The sequence below is a fragment of the Heptranchias perlo genome, chromosome 3, assembly GCF_035084215.1.
Source record: "Heptranchias perlo isolate sHepPer1 chromosome 3, sHepPer1.hap1, whole genome shotgun sequence".
In the NCBI taxonomy this organism is placed as follows: Eukaryota; Metazoa; Chordata; class Chondrichthyes; order Hexanchiformes; family Hexanchidae; genus Heptranchias; species Heptranchias perlo.
Genome location: NC_090327.1, coordinates 65,364,892 through 65,382,510, shown reverse-complemented (window position 1 = coordinate 65,382,510; position 17,619 = coordinate 65,364,892). Strand labels below are relative to the sequence as shown.

At 41.7% G+C, this 17,619-nt stretch overlaps 1 protein-coding gene across 2 annotated transcripts in view; it reads right to left on the bottom strand.

Annotated features, from left to right (window-relative positions):
* Positions 1-2,190: 2,190 nt before the first annotated feature.
* Positions 2,191-17,619, bottom strand: part of LOC137306421 (regulator of G-protein signaling 20-like) — a 175,589-nt gene continuing 160,160 nt past the window's right edge. For both annotated transcript variants that reach the window (XM_067975607.1, XM_067975616.1), the window contains 2 exons: positions 16,145-16,379; positions 2,191-3,160 (listed from right to left, as the gene is read on the bottom strand). In XM_067975607.1, the coding sequence (XP_067831708.1) occupies positions 2,972-3,160; positions 16,145-16,379 (424 nt within the window). In that variant the 3' untranslated portion in view covers positions 2,191-2,971. The remainder of the gene's footprint in view (positions 3,161-16,144; positions 16,380-17,619) is intronic.

Sequence of the window (17,619 nt, the reverse complement as noted above, 5' to 3'; positions counted from 1 at the left end):
TAGATTATCAGATCTAGCTCTTCATTGATACCATTTAGCAGGTAGGAAATATTCTGTGAGAATTAAAGGATTTGCAGCAACCTCTTGGGCTAATATTGAGATCAATCTTTTACTACTTATATATGTACGGTACTTGGGAGTACTTTTGTAACTGAATGCTGTTGTTTGCATTTACCCACTGGAGAATACAGAGCCTTGGGTCCAACTCAAGAGTTCACACCTCCTCTTAGAATATTGCTATGTTAGTATTCATTAATATATGGTGAATAATTTCTTATTTTTGAAAGGGCTTTCCTCTTACTTCAAATGTTTATTCTTCAGACATGAAAAGGAGGAAAGAAGGTGTAAAGTTAGTTTTACATTTGCTTAGCTGTTAACTTGCATACTATCTAGCCCACTTCCTTATTTGAAAATAACTGAGCAGTTGCCGAAAGGTGGAGTTTGTAAATGGCATGGGAAGAGGATTACCTGAAATCCAACCTCTTAATGGGGACGTTATCCTTGTGATATCCCCCACTGGGTAACTGGAATTATTCATTGGTCTGTGAAGGATAAGCATTTGAAGAAAAAGAAAAATATTGAGGTAATCTAATTTCTCAACTATTGTAGCTCATAACTGACACTTCAATTTAAAAGTCTTAAATCTGTTATGGACTGAAATTATAAAGATGCTAAAACAGAAATAGGCTTGAGAAAATATTTGAATTATAGTCTACTGGCTTCGATCAACAAAAAGCAAGTATATATTTTGGGCCTTGTACCACATCATTGGTATAACAAACTCCCTTAACTATGCAGGACATCGAGTTCATTATTCCTGTTTTTTAAGGAATTTTGTTTTATGGTTATGGCTTACAACTGCAAAGACCAATCCAAATGAATGTACCGTAATGTGTTGGAATCTGGATATCCAGATCCTGCTTTGTTAGCCGTAACACTGAAAAGATGAAATGAAATCAAGAAGATTTATCTTTATCCAAGAGGTAAGATGATCACATATTGAGTTAATCCTCTGAACACTCCAGCAGCACTCCTATCTGAGAGTCAAAAATATAACCAGATGGCACTCCAAAATATTTTATTCAGAGAATACTGTGAATTAATAAATGTTGTGATTCAAAGTGTTTCCTTTTACCTAGTCAGCATTATAAGTTTACAGACAATCATTTTTCCAGATGTCAGTGAAAACACATGCTTATTATGTAAGCTGCAAAAACATTTAACATGAAAACTATTTCAATGGTTAGTGATGAGCTTGTGTTTAGTTTTTTTTCTATGTTTATCTATAAGAGTTATAATGTGTTAACAAGGACATGAAATTTTTTTAAAAGTATAGCGACTTTTGCTAGGTTACTGCTATTGAAAACCTCATGGATGGAAGTATGGAAATTGGTTTTTTTAGAACTGAAGCACATTAATTAGGCAGCAGCTTGCTATCACAACAATTTTAACTGGTTACAGCAAATGGTAGCTAAATATTAACAGGATCTTATATTGCATAGCATTTTTATGCTGAACAATTTATTCCATGCCTTGTATAGAATATACTTTGACCTTGTAACCTCTTTAGTGGAGGTTCTGTTCACAAAATATTACTGAAAACTGTGGAGTCCACTTACTGTCACTTTTTATTACTCACTAAGTTGTGAATTTATCTTTTTTATTGGGTTTCTCCCTATTGTCAGTATACAAAACTGTCTTGTGCATGTACACCTCATTACCTTGTAGTGGAATTAAACTGTTGTCAATTATTTTACCTGTAAGAGTAATACATTTTATTTTTGGCATTTATTTTGTCAGTATGACTTATATGCTAAATGCATTTTCAGGTGCTTTTTATAAACAAGTCGGTCATTGTTCAAAGGATAAAAGCAATTGATTTAAAAATAAGAGCATACTTCAAAAGCATTATATACATTTTCCCCTATTACGTCCTCACATGGCCATTTGGCTCCACATGGCTTACTGAAACTGGGAAGGAAAGATGATCCAGGTTATGCTTTTCTTCAAGATTTTTGTCAATACCGCTTTAAGATCAGCCAAAATGGAGGTGTACATCTAGCAGAACAAGGAGAGCAATACCAAGTTTTCTCCCAAATGGAAGGTGGGTTAAGGTGTAGAGTATCCGTACCATGTACAATACATTGCCAGTATATTTCTTTTTAAAGGATGTTAATCACACTGTGTACATTAATTTAGTTTAGACAGATCACTAACAACCGTCAATTAAAATGATTGTGCTTTATTTTTTTTTTAAAGAATTGAAATGCCCACACTTTGTCCGTTTTCCATTTGCAAAATAAAACCGGTGATAAATTCTTTAAAATAAAGTTTTTTAAACATTCACAAATTGTAACTAAAAAAAATTGCATTTTAAGCAAAACTCTGAAATTAAAATAATAGAAGTTTTACAACAGAACATGTTTTATAGGCAGTATTTTTCCAAACCGTTGGCTTAGATACTTGAAGTTGATCCATATTGTTTCCATCAGCATTATGTTTACATATATCAAGTATATATACTCCAAGACAAGTAGAAGTACCACCCGAAACGATGCTGATTGTGGCTGTGGCATCATTGTCATAGTATGGAATGGTAGGAGATTTTTAAACTGTATCATAGCATATGTAGCTCAGGTGAGGATGTCATTAGAGGAACATCAAGGCACTTCCGCTATCAAACTCTTGTCTTCGAGTACATCTTATTACTATTTTATGTAAAAAATACAACTACAGGCTTTTAAAACGACTAACATTTCATCAGTCATCCTTTGGAGAATCTTGCTGTGTTGATCTGAAGCTGCGTTTTGGCCTGTGTTCACAGCCCTCTGCAGATAGACATTAAAATCCTTAGTAAAATATGCCTGAGTATTACTTTCTGGTGAAGATCATAGAGCTCCAGTGTCCCTGTGAGTAGTAATAGCCCACAGACATTTCCAATTTTTATTTTCAGAAACATAGCCGAGAAGACCTAAGATTCTGACGATGTATCAGTTAAGGATTGAAGCAGGGCTTTGTAGACTGCAGAGTTCATGAATCTTGGGTAAGAGTCTCTGTGCATTAATGTGTAAATCTGAAGCTGTGCATCATCAAATGTGTGAGGGGTAGGTTCAAGCATGTTTCTGTTGATGACCTCACGAACTCTGGAATCAAGGCTGACCTATATTTAGAATAATATAAAATAAGGATCAGCTATTTGAGAGTATAATGTGCTATTCATATTAACTAGTGAAATATTCATTTTCAGAATTTACTTCTATTACATATCTGCAAAAGCATTTTACTGAAAATTCCTTGGTAAATTGGCTAAACATACAGCACAAGTAAAAGTTTGTTTTGGGGTAGATCCACATGATCATTCCCCATTTTGCTAGGTTTTGTGTTCTGTATAGACAGTAGGAAACTTGCTGTTCTTTTAGATTCCTACCTCCTGGTCATAACCTTGCCTTCTTGCATAGTCCGATAAAAAGGGTGAAACAAATAGCTCAAATGGCTGGCTCTTGCCCTTTCTTACAGCAGAAATGTTTGGCTAATAGATGAACTTATTAGACCTTGGGGGTCTTCTGTCAGGTAATAAAAGACTGGCATAGATGATCTCAATAAGAACATCTTATTATACATATTATTTATTTACATATTATTAATATAAAAAAACAGGTTTTCCAATTAGATATCAAACCAGGAAGGAGAAGATTAGGATGGGTGACCTAAGGCTAGGTCAAAGAGATGGGTTTTGAGGAGAGTTTTAAAGTTAGAGTCAGAGGAGCAGAGGTGAAGAGATTTAGGAATGGAGTTCCAAAAAGTAAGACTGAGATGGTTGAAGACTCTGCCACACCAATGGTGGGTCAAAGGGTGGGGGGGAAGGGTGTGAGCACAAAAGCTATAATCAGAATAACAGTGAGTTTGGGAGGGGTATAGAACTGGAGCAGATTGCAGAGATAGGATGGGGTAAGGCCATGGAATGATTTATAGACAAGGACATGGATTTTGAATTGAATGCATTGGGGGCAGGGATCCAATGTAGGTCACTGAGGGAAAAATGTGGAAGAAGATATATTAAGCCTTTTGGTGCCAGTCAAAGCTCAGGAAAATAAGATTTCTGAATCAGCTGAGGACCAATCATTCCTCTCTCCTAAATTACCACTGTGTTTTGCACCAGGGCCTTGAGAATGATTAGATGTGCTTATTCAAGGACAGCTTTCTGTTCTATCCTGATTAAAATCATGTTCTTTCTTGTTGCTCCAGGACCTAAATGATTAAGGCCTCTACTCAACATAGAAGTGGTTTAACCAAATCTATGCTGCCTCAATGCTTCCATTTCTAATTCTTGGACTAGTACATATTAGATTGAATGGAGCTAAGTGCAGAGATATAAACCATAATATATACAACAACAACAACTTGCATTTATATAGCACCTTTAACGTAGTAAAACGTCCCAAGGCACTTCACAGGAGTGTTATCAAACAAAATTTGACACCAATCCACGTAAGGAGATATTAGGACAGGTGGTCAAAGAGGTACGTTCTAAGGAGCGGCTTAAAGGAGGAGAGAGGTAGAGAGGGGGAGAGGTTTAGGGAGGGAATTCCAGAGCTTGGGCTTAGGAGGGGGGTGATGATGACTGATTTGAAGGGGAGGTGGACAGTACCTGAGGAGAGGAAACCGTTAACAATATCAGCTAACATGCGAGCCAGGAAGGGAAGTTGGGTGGTCAGCAGTTTAGTGGGAATAGGGTTGAGGGAGCAGGAGGTGGGTCTCATGGTCAAGATGAGCTCGGAGAGGGCATGAGGGGAGATAGGAGAGAAACTAGAGAGAGATATAGCTATAAAAGAATTAACCTTTAAAGTCTATGTGGTATGAGTATTTGAAATCCTTACTTTTACAAGGCAAATTACCCAGACATTGTCATTGAAGGATTCTCAGCTTTTGGCACCTGTACTAGAAGCACTGAGACAGTCTCTCACTTTTCTCCCCACATGGAATAGAACCTTTATCCACCCCATCCAACATATAAGCTCTTGAGCATTCCTTAAGGAACTCATCCCTCACAAAACAAAGACAAAAAATACACTATAAACATCAGACCAGGAACTGAATGTTTTATTTGTAACACAAGTCAAATTTTATTTGATGTATGCAACGCAAGAATGACTCCACAGAATCTCCTCTAGGAAAAGAAAATATTTCAAACCTTTATACTTACCAATACAAAACTTTGCAGTTCTCCTGAGCCATCTACACCCGTGGCCAGTTTCCCTCTGAGCTACCCTTGATAATTTGTGTGGGTAGAGCAGCTGTATTTAAACTTTGAAAACTGATTCAAACTGTTTTTTCATAGAGTAATTACCAGCAAGGTGCTCTCAACCCCAAGAAAGAATCTACATTCCCAGATTCAGTAAGCTATGAAATGTATCTGAAGGACAAAAAATGTGGGTTGCAAGCTACTTTGAGAGTTTGTATCACTGTCAGGTGCATAATATATACTAGGTAGGACAATTGAGTCCCATACAGAGACTCTTATGGCCTGGCTACAATTGTGCACTAATTCCAGCAATACAGAAGTTTGGTCTACCCTCAGTGACATCATGGGCTCAATTTTCAACGGGTAGCGGGATGGCAGCGGTGGGGGGGGGGTCAATGGGCGCGCAGCAAACCCGGATAATAAAAACTTACCGTTCCCCAAGCGATCGCGAGTTAATTGGTGGCCCTTAACATGGCTTCCGGGTTTGCAGTCCGAAAGCTGCGCAGTGGGCGGACTGCGCACCCGCATGACAGGCTGTCAGCTGGAGCATCTACATAGGAACATAGGAACAGGAGTAGGCCATTCAGCCCCTCGTGCCTGCTCCGCCATTTGATAAGATCATGGCTGATCTGTGATCTAGCTCCATATACCTGCCTTTGGCCCATATCCCTTAATACCTTTGGTTGCCAAAAAGCTATCTATCTCACATTTAAATTTAGCAATTGAGCTAGTATCAATTGCCGTTTGCGGAAGAGAGTTCCAAACTTCTACCACCCTTTGTGTGTAGAAATGTTTTCTAATCTCGCTCCTGAAAGGTCTGGCTCTAATTTTTAGACTGTGCCCCCCTACTCCTAGAATCCCCAACCAGCGGAAATAGTTTCTCTCTATCCACCCTATCTGTTCCCCTTAATATCTTTTAAACTTCGATCAGATCACCCCTTAACCTTCGAAACTCCAGAGAATACAACCCCAATTTGTGTAATCTCTCCTCGTAACTTGAAGTCCGGGTATCATTCTATTAAACCTACGCTGCACTCCCTCCAAGGCCAATATGTCCTTCCGAAGGTGCGGTGCCCAGAACTGCTCACAGTACTCCAGGTGCGGTCTAACCAGGGTTTTGTATAGCTGCAGCATAACTTCTGCCCCCTTGTACTCTAGTCCTCTAGATATAAAGGCCAGCATTCCATTAGCCTTCTTGATTATTTTCTGCACCTGTTCATGGCACTTCAATGATCTGTGTACCTGAACCCCCTAAGTCCCTTTGGACATTCACTGTTTTTAACTTTTTACCATTTAGAAAGTACCCTGTTCTATCCTTTTTTGATCCAAAGTGGATGACCTCATATTTGTCTGCATTGAATTCTATTTGCCACAGTTTTGCCCATTCACCTAATCTATCAATATCCCTTTGTAATTTTATGTTTTCATCTACGCAGAGGCCTTTGCTCCAATGGCTTTTGCTGGAGCAAAGATCAAGAACACACAATTTGGAGCAGCACAGGGGCAAGGCTGCTCCAAGACTTTACAATGCCTCACTCCAGGCCCAGCTGAGGAGGAGGAGGGAAATTTTTTACACAGCTGACAGGAGGGAGTGCCCTGCCTCGGCCACCAAGAAGGCCTGGCTCGAGGTGACAAAGGGGGTCACCAGCAGTAGCAACATCTGCCGCACCTGGATCCAGTGCAGGAAGCGCTTCAAAGACCTAATTGGGTCAGCAAAAGTGAGTACACTCACTGATTCTCCTGCATTCCGTGTTCCACATCACCACCCGCCCCCCCCCCACCCCACAACTCAATCTGCCAATGCTACTCCATTACATCACTCCTCACACCTACTCACGCTCATCATCAATTCACCTGCACTTTCTCAGCACTTCCTCACCTCCCCATTTGTCACCCCACTACTACCACTCACCCCAATCCTCATCCAATGTGATGTCTCTGTCTCATACTCACCCGCTGATGCACCTCTTTCACGGTCAGCCTGACCTAAAGCAATGCATTCACTGGCTGACCACTTCACCCTCACTCACTCACATGTCTGTACTTTCTCCCCTTCTAGGAGAAGAGAGCTCAGAATGCATGCGAGAGGGCAAGGACTGGAGAGGAGCCTCCAGAATTAGTGGTCCTCACAGACGAGGAGGAGGCGGCCCTGGAGATCAGCTGTACCTCGAGTGCCTGTCCGTCGGGGACGCCGAGACTGGCATCCCACAAACGTCTGGTGACACAACTTTAACATTCATCACACACAACACGAATAGATGTTAACAATGCTTGGCATGTTGATCACCTCAGTATGCTCATCACAACAATACACATCTGTAATGATGCTTAATATTGCCTTCTGTTCTCTTACAGGCCATTCAACGACCGCAGTGATGGCAGAGGGCAATTCCTCCAAGGAACTCCAGGCCTCTGAGGATGCACCGTCACATCTTAGCGAGCCATCCACCAGCGCAGATACTCACACCTTGGCGGGTCCTAGTTACTTGGGTTGGCACATGGTGAGTCACCACACACGTGAGCACGAGCAGACACTGGTGGCAGGGGCAATTGTGGAGAGTCCGCGTCGGTGGGCGCTCTCCTCTCCAGGCTCTGCTCAGCTGGACGCAGGTACTGAACCCCGGGGGCCATCCTTTAAAAGGAGAACGATCGAGGGACAGCAGCACATTTGCGAGGTACTGGAACAGGTGCCACGCACACTCTCCACAATAGCGCAGAGGGTGGAGGAGTCCAACTCCTGCATGAGTGGAATGTGGCACAGGTATTTGAGGGAATCTCTGAGATAGAGTCACAGGGACGTGAGCAACTGTCTGAGATAGTGTCGCACGTAACTGCTGAAATATCTGAGATAGTGTCGCAGGTAAGTGCAGGAATGTCTGTGATGGAGAGAAGGCTAGCCTCCATTGAGCTTCAAGCACGGCTCACAAATGAGTCCATTCAGGCCCTGACTATGGCTGTGCGGACTCAGGGTGGACAACATTCTGCTGCCTTAGAAAGGCAGACAGATACATTAGCACTGGCTTTACAAGGCATCACGCATGTCCTCCAAATAGTTGTCCAGCAGAATGGTAGGAGTGATGTGGGTCTGGCCCAGGAGAGGGATGATGGCGAAAGGGGACATGGAAGTGGGGACGCCACTCAAAGTGCTCCTACCTCTCACCCGTTGCCCCCCCCCCCTCAACCAGTACCCGCAAAGCTGCCTCCTATCCAGGTGGCCGAGTCAGCCCCTGCACAGGTGCAGGTGGAGCAGTCTTTGGAGGAGCCCTCACGGGCTCCAAAGCCCAGAGGGTGTAGTCAATCAAGGCATGAACATGAGCAACCTGCCACTACCTCTGCTGCAGCCACAGGGGATGCACCACATGGAAGTAGTAGGAAGAGAAAGGCTAAGGATTTGTGATCACGAAGGGTATGCACAAGGGTGTCTGACAGACTGTCATGTTTTTCATTTATATTTGGTGTTTGTTAAAGTCACATTAAATGTTATCATTCTCATCACTACTGCCACGTCTTGCCCATTCTTGACTGGCTTTTCTGATAGCGCCCTTTCATGTGCTTCATCATGAACAGCGACATTTGATGTCACCCAATGGGTCACTTTACAGTAGGTGTATGTGTAGTTGTGGAACTGTTTTGTGCGGGGGCGGGGGTAGGGTTACTGGTGTTGGCACTGCTCTTTCCAGGTGGTGCAAGGACTGGACTCTTCTCACTTTCTGATCTTACGAGATCCGATCACATATGAGTGACTACCTGGCCTCGCGAGCAGCCAGGTGAGCTGCTGTTCTGCCCATGGGTTCGTCGTCCTCCTCCTCCTCAATGGGGATGGCAGATGTGGGTGGTGAATGAGGGGATGGGGCCTCCTCAACTGGTACCTTTCTCTGTAGCACCATGTGTGCAGGACACAACATGCTACTATAATGTGACTCATTCTTGCTGGTGCGTATTGAAGCGTTCCCCCGGAACGATCGAAGCACCGAAATCGCATCTTGAGCAGCCCTATCGCATGTTCGATTATAGACCTGGTGGCGATGTGGCTGTCGTTGTATCGACGCTGTTGTTCGCTGATGGGGTTCCTCAGAGGTGTCATGAGCCATGTGTGCAGAGGGTATCCATTGTCCCCAAGGAGCCAGCCCTTATGGGTGTTCGGTGCGTGGAAGAGGCCCGGGATGTTGGATTCCTTCAGAATGAAGGAATCATGGCAGCTGCCAGGGAATCTGGCGCACATGTGAAAGAACTTTTTGCGGTGGTCACAAACGAGCTGTGTTGATGGAGTGATAGCCCTTCCTGTTGATGAATAGTCCTGGCTCGTGTGGAGGTGCTATATGCATGCAATCGATTGCACCCTGTACCCATGGGAAGCCAGCCACAGAGTGGAATCTTACTATCCTTTCCGTCTGGCTGAGGTCATCCATGGGGAAGTTGACGGATTGCGAGGCCCTGTGAAACAAGCCGTTGGTGACCTGCCTTATGCACTTGTACGCAGACGATTGAGAGACCCCAGCGATGTCACCAGTGGCACCCTGGAATGATTTGGAGGTGAAGAAGTTGAGGGCAGTGGTGACTTTAACAGCGACGGGTTATGAGATACCACAAGGCCCAGCCGGGAGCAGCTCGGCATGAAAGTGGCTGCAGATGTCTGCGACCACCTGACGACTCACTCTCAGCCTCCGTATGCACTGCTCCTCAGAGAGGTCCAGGAAGTTGAGCCTTGGTCTGTAGACCCTCTCACGAGGGTAGTGCCTCCTGCGATGTCACTCCCTCTGTCGTTCCCCTCTGTGCTCTTGTGCAGGTGCCTGTGGCGCAGCACTGTGTTGTGGAGCTCCAAGTGGCGGAAGTGCACGCTGTGCCTGGCAAGGATGGTGATGTTCCTCCTCCTCGGATGTAGAGGTGAATGCAGCCATCGCGCCCCCCACCCCCCCCCCAATCCTGATGGTGACAGTTTGAGGGTGTCCATACAGTTGGTCATTATGTGTAAACAGAACAATTCCAAGTGGAAACCAAGAATTTTCAGTCTAAACACAAAGATGTCCCAGACGAAAGTTTGTCTGAGAGAACTGAGTGCCCTGCTGCAATAACTCACCTTTTATCCCCATCTGTCCAACAGGGATTTAAATGTCCAAATGGCTGCTGGCTGAAACACGTCTCCTTCAACATGGAGTGTTTCACAGAGCACAGGAAACATGTCAAGGCAGAATGAAAATCTGCTTCAATCACATAATATTAAGTACTTTAACAAGTTTAAATATCTTAATGACTGCTTTAAATATCATCCTGCCGGCTTTAATTGCCAGCGGGACTTCCAGATTCCTGAACCGCACGCACACACAGATGCGTTTGTGTGAAACACGGAAGTCGGTGGGTTGGAGCCAGCTTCCTTACCCAGTCCAGATTCTCCCAATTTTGGATGCACCCCTGCCCCCCATGCACCCGGACTTCTATTTGAAATTTGAGCTCCATATCCCTGATCTTGACTATAAATTGCAGATATCCAGACCATGAATTAATTTGTTCTTTTATGGCAGCAAGTTAGATAAAATTTGGGAACAATAGAATTACATAGAATTTACAGCATAGAAACAGGCCATTCGGCACAATTGGTCTATACTGATTGAATTTTTTGAAGAGGTGACTAAAGTAGTGGACAGGGGAATGTCAATGGATGTTACTTACATGGACTTCCAGAAGGCATTTGATAAGGTCCCACATAAGAGACTGTTAGCTAAGATAGAAACCCATGGAATCAAGGGAAAAGTACTGACTTGGTTAGGAAGTTGGCTGAGCGAAAGGTGACAGAGAGTAGGGATTTTTTTTTTTATTCGTTCACGGGATGTGGGCGTCGCTGGCAAGGCCGGCATTTATTGCCCATCCCTAAGAGGGCAATTAAGAATCAACCACATTGCTGTGGGTCTGGAGTCACATATAGGCCAGACCGGGTAAGGACGGCAGGTTTCCTTCCCTAAAGGACATTAGTGAACCAGATGGGTTTTTACGACAATCCGGTAGTTTCATGGCTATCATTACTGATACTAGTATTTTAATTCCAGATTTTTATTTAATTAATTGAATTTAAATTCGCCAGCCGCCTTGGCGGGATTGGAACTCGTGACTCTGGATTTTAGTCCAGGCCTCTGGATTACTAGCCCAGTAACATAATCACTACGCTACTGTACCCTTTCTCCCTCATGTACTTATCTAGCTTCCACTTAAATGCATCTATGCTATTTGCCTCATCTACTCCCTGTGGTAGTGAGTTCCACATTCTAGCCACTATAGACAAGCTATGAAGGTTATACCTGGTTCGCCAAAGGCCATGAAGCCAATGCCTTACCAGCCTAGCATTTAATGGATTGGGACTACAGGCAGTCTGGCTTTTGCCATACATTGCTCGTTCATAGGATGCAGAACTTTTAGTGGCAGGGCTACACACATATTAGCCCCAGGCACTTCCAAAATAGTTTCTCTTGCCTCCTGAGACATTACTGTGGTTAACCATGTGATATGCATTATAAGAAGTGGAGACGGAAGGTACATTACTTATCTTTAACATACCGTAATTCTTATCTTCCCGTTGAATTGATGGTTTATCATTCTCCCTTGAGTGGCTTGGGTATGTGGGTATGTATCTTATTTGATCTGATTCTAATCAGGTAGTCATCTTTGAATATATATACATATTAACATAAAAGTATTTTTTCAATTATTGAGGTATTGGTGTCCTTATTGTGGCTATTGATGACCTTGTATTAATGGCTTCATTGGGAAGATCACATAGTTTCTCTTCAATGCTCTTAGATGGAAGATTGTCCCTATGATTTCCCTTTTGTCCAGTTGATAGGTGATCCAGTCATAGAATATATGATATATACTTTTATTGCACTGAATTTTGCAAAAAGTCAATTTTGGGGATATAAGAAAAAGGTGCATTACTCACAATAAGGCATTCTTTAAATTCAGCTCCTGATAGTAAGTAATCCACCTCTTGTATTGAAGTTTAAAAAAAATCTTGTTATACTTTTCATTTTAGTGTCGAAAGACTATGCAGTCTTTAGGTAACAATGTAAGCATGACTGATCCTGTGGTTGTATCAACACCCAGATGATTAACACAAATCTCTAAAGTTAAACAACCAAAAAGTCTGTACTGTGCTATATTTCAATAGCTCATTGGAATGTAGCTTGTTTTGTTTCTAACTTGTGGTTATTTTGGGAAGTGCCTTAGAATCAAACAAAGGAAAACTACTCTGTAGAACACAATATATGATACCACTACACTTTAAACATGATATGTTGTTTTGATCTATTTCTGTCATTTTTTTGAATATGTTCGTTTAATTGGTGACTCCTGATGGCAGATGGAATACTGGCTTGAATGGGTTGCTATACCCAGCAGTATGAAAAGGCTGAATTAGCACAGACAGTTTAATATCATGGTTATTGAAGCACACTGTGTTAATGATGTCTTTCCTGATCTTGATGTTAATTCAGCTCTCACAGGTAGGGTCAGTAACTCCTGCAAGACAGTTTCACCAATGTCTTCAGCGCATTGTTTTAAAGAAAAGTCAACTAATAGAAAAAATGTGTTTACATTGGCATTAATTGCAAGCTCTTTCTCACAGTTTGATTTTTAAATGGAGTACCCATGCTGAGATCGTTCCATTAAGTCTAACGTATGAAACATTGACTTCTATATCACGAGATTATTTACATATTTACAAAAGAACAAAAAGCAAAAACTGCAAATGCTGGAAATCTGAAACAATAACAGAAAATGATGGAAGCAGGTCAGTCAGTATCTGTGGAAGAAATAGACAAGTTAATGTTTCAGGTGTAAACCTTCATCAAGATTGGAAAAAATGAAAGATGAACAGTATATAAAAAAGGAAAAGAACAGGAAAGTTTAAGGAAAAAAAACACACACATACGAGGTGAAGACCAGGAGGACAGTTGTGAGGGGGGAGAAGGTCCAAGAGCTGATGCACGGGAAATGGGACAGACCTGATTGAGTTTACTGTCTTTGATGGTGGTGGGGAATCCTCAACTGAGGAAAAAAGAGGATATTTCAGTAGCTCTGGTGGAAAGTAGAGTCATTAGAGCAGATCCAACAGAGACAGTGAAACAGCGAGAAAGGAATGGTGTCCGTACAGAAAGTGGGGTGGAAGTATAATCCAAGTCTTTGTCAGTGTTAGTGGGCTTGGAATAGATGTTTGTGAAAAGTTCAACGCTAGATATATAGAGAGAAAAGTCCAGAAGAGAAAGGAAGGGTCAGAGATGGACTACATAAAGGTAAGGGATGGGTGGAAATTGGAAGCACAGTTAATGAAATTCTCCAAATCAGAGCAAGAGCAGGAAGCAACACCAACACAGTCCTCAAGAGGTCAGGAAGGAGGCACAAGTAGGACTGGATCAGAGATTCAACATATCCTCCAAAAAGATAGGTATAGCTGGGACCTGTGGGCCTTCCGCTTCTTCCTTGAACAACGGCCCAACCAATCTCTTTACACCAATACACTCCTCTGCCTGGCTGAACTTGTTCTTACTTTGAACAACTTCTCCTTTGACTCCACACACTTCCTCCAGATAAAAGGTGTCACCATGGGAACATGAATGGGACCCAGCTATGCCTGTCTGTTGAATACTCCTCGTTTCAGACCTCAAACGGAAGAAAAAACTGAACCAATCTCATCCAATAGAAGCATCTTCCCCTATTCGAATCACAGAGCAATATTTCTAACAGTGGAGAAAGGGCAACTTTGAAGTAGAGTAAAACATATAGAAAAGGGTATTTAAGAATGTGTCAGATATGGGGAAAATGGAATATGAGAGGATATAACATTATTCTGAGATTTTGCCGCAGAAACTGGTGTAAATTTTGGCGTAATTTCTGCATAAGTGCTATCCAGGAAATCATGTTCCTAAATTACTTGCACTCAGTAAAGAAATAAGAATGATATTTCTTAATTAAACAGGTACAGCTGTGAGTAATGTCATCCACATTTGCCAAAAGGAAATCTTTATTGAGGGTGGGCAGAGTTTTATCACACAGCCAGTCATAAGTGCTGTGTAGATTGGAAGAGCAGTTTTATTTTACAGTTTAAAATCTTTAAGTGTACCTTCATTCCTTCTGGTTCTATTTTACAAATGTGTGTTTGTTTTTCAAATTTTTTAAACAGTTTTGCTAGTATACCAGCAACTCAGCCTGTGCTGCTGCTCTCTATCTTGTCACTGGGTCAAGTACAGCGGTGGATGCATCAATTATTTCTGTTATGTCAGTACTACACCCATGTTCTGTCTGAGAAACTGGGTGGGAAGTGAATGTATAGCAGCAGCTACCTCATTCTACCCAGACTGAAAGGGCAGGAAGGTTACTCTTTTTTTTTAAAGCCAATTGAAAAATGATTTGGTAGAGCGTTAACAATATTAGCAATTAATTCTCTCACTAACAATTCCACATTGAGGCTCCCTGGTCCTTTAATGGTATCACTTTAATTTTCACAATCATAGTATTTTTTGAATGTTTCAGTGGCATCTGGGTATTTTTTTGTTTCTAAGTTGGAGCATTTGAATTAAAGAGGCTTCAATTGTGAATTTCTGGATAGGCTTAGTTTCTGGAACAGCCTGCTTCACCTGACGAAGGAGCAAAGCTCCGAAAGCTTGTGATTTCAAATAAAGCTGTTGGACTATAACCTGGTGTTGTGCGACTCCTTACATTTAAAAACGTTGACAGACCATTACCCTGTTGACCTTCTGTAGCAAAGTTTTGCATCAGTAGAAAGAGTATTTAAGGGATTAGCTGGATAGTGATTACAAGAATCCCCTGCTTTCCCCCTCATGCCCACACCTTTAATGTTATATTGTTAACTCTTTTAACAAAAAAAGAGCCTGATAAATATCAATTTGTGAACTGGATTAAAGGTTTTAAGAATACGTGTAGACATAAGTGATCAATACTTTCTAGGACATGTGTAATAGTGGCCCCAGTGGTCCCAGCCTCTGATCTCAACCTCACCTTTCAGTATTTGTCTCAGAAATCAGAGATTTAGGCCTCGCAAAAATCCCAAGCCTCAGAAGATAAAAGGGAGCAGCAGCATCTAAGTTGAAGGACCAGACACAGTGCTACAACATCTCACCCCAGCTCCTTTGAGCATGAGGCTGACTGTTGATGATATTGATCAGCTGAGCGAGGGCTGAGCCATTGCATGCAGGTTGGTTGATATGCTAGCATTTCAGTCAATTAGCTTTGGGGGTTAGGGAGAAATTTCAAAAGCTTTATCTTCTTAGAGATTTTGTGGTTTCTTGCACTATCAGGAGATTGAGTTGGTTAAAGTCCATGAGAGATCAAATTGTACTTGATTTGTGGAGGGAATGGGCTCAATGGGAAAAACAGCCTTTTCTTGTTTCATACCTAAAATTTGCCCTTTGGGAACTAAAGACATGTAATGCACCTCACTACCAAAGTCAAATACAGCAGAGTTTATTATCTGCTTTATAAATAGATGTACCACTCACCTGTAGTTATCTCTGTTAGATTTTTTTTATGTCTATGACCATCCATACTCATTCGGCTTTGGTCCAGTTATAGTTCTATGGTTCAACCTTATTCTATCCATGACCTATACTGCCTACAATATCCCAAAGCCAGCTGTGATCTATCCCCATCTGTATCAACAGCTGTATTCTGTCCTTTCCAACTGTGATGCACTTTCCTGGACGAAAGGGAAAATTATGTTTTTTTTGTGTTACTAGATTGTTGTCACTAAGTTGACTATTCACCATTGCATTTCGGCATTGTAAAGGGAGTTTATAAGGTTTAAAATGATTGAACCAGATGTTCTGAACAGGACTGGGTTTCCATTGTTGCTATATTTTGTTCAATGACCCAAAAATATTTATTGTAACATAAACTCACCTCTTTAGGTGAAAGGATGGATATATAATCCTCATATATTAATCTTGCTTTCTCCGCAACAAGATTTTTGTTGACTTCTTTCTTAAGGTCCTCACAGGCTAGCCAGAACAGTATATTCTCCTCACTGTATTCTGTTCGTAAAAATTCTCGGAATGCATTTCTTCCTGCAGGACTTTTCATTAACCTGTCGAAAGACTGACCCCAGGACTGCACTTCTTCAAGTGTTGGCTTTGGACTGTATAAGCAAAATCACAAGTGAAGGAAGGTATTGGTTACCTCAGGGAAACTTTTTTATGAACATTCCAGAAAACAGCATGAAAGTCAAAGGCAATGTTTTAGATAAAAACTAAAAATATTCACAAATTAGAACTACATAGTTAATTTCATAAATAAGATTGTCAAAATTTGGTGGATGCTAATTTTACTGAATTAACACAACACTACTGTATCACTCTGCCTGCAATCAAGGACAACATGGATCTTGGTCAATATAACACATTGAACTGAAAGAAAATGCATGGAGAGGAAATACCTTTAGTGGGAAATGAAGAGGGAAAATGAACATTCCCCGTCATATAATGGAAAATCCTGATGGTTGCTATTTTTGCATAATGGGTATGGCTATATGTGTGATGATTAAGTCAGGAGAAAAATTGGGACTTAGTAAAGACTCAATATAAGCAGATTTGACCTTCAACTGTTAGTATGTGTTTGCTCCTCGCAATAATCCTCTAAAATAATACATGGTGTTTTTCCTCCAACTTCAGTAGATGGACTATATAAAATTTCCTATGTATGTTTTTGCATGTTTCTTCAAAACAATGTTTTTAATATACAAAATGTTGTGTTAGAGTCCCCATAATTTATATGGTGCTTTGGTTATCTTTCTAAGTCTTGTGGCTGTAAAATCTGCTACGACTGTGGATTATACCATTATGTAATGCAATGCGATAAGAGAGTACATCCGCAGTTATAAGCCTAGGCATGTCAGCATAAGAAGGTCCAGTCACAGCTGTGATGATTGGAAAGAAACATACTCACTGTTTTTTATAAAAGGTCTGGAAGATTTTTGGGGCCAAAGTAACTTGAATATTGTCAAAGAGCTCCAAAGGAGAGCCTTCCTGAGGAGAAAGGAAAGGCTGTGGTAGGCCATGGACACTTACAGTAGCATAACGGGGCTGGCAGCCTTTGGGTCTTGCCCCATGATTCATTTCCTACCCACGCTTCCTTCGAGCATGACTCTCACTAGCAGCTTTTAAAACCCCATCTGCCCCCCTAGCAACCCTGGACATTAGGAATGCACTAGCATTCCTAGCACCTGCTGTTGCTATGGTGTGAATTACGAGAAATGCACCCACATTAGGGCAGTCATATTCTACACTGTTGCATGTTCTGACAGAAAACTCATGTGATAGGGGGAGGGGGGCATGAGCAGCCAGTGTTGCAGCTTCCCACCTAATTTCTCGCCCCCATCC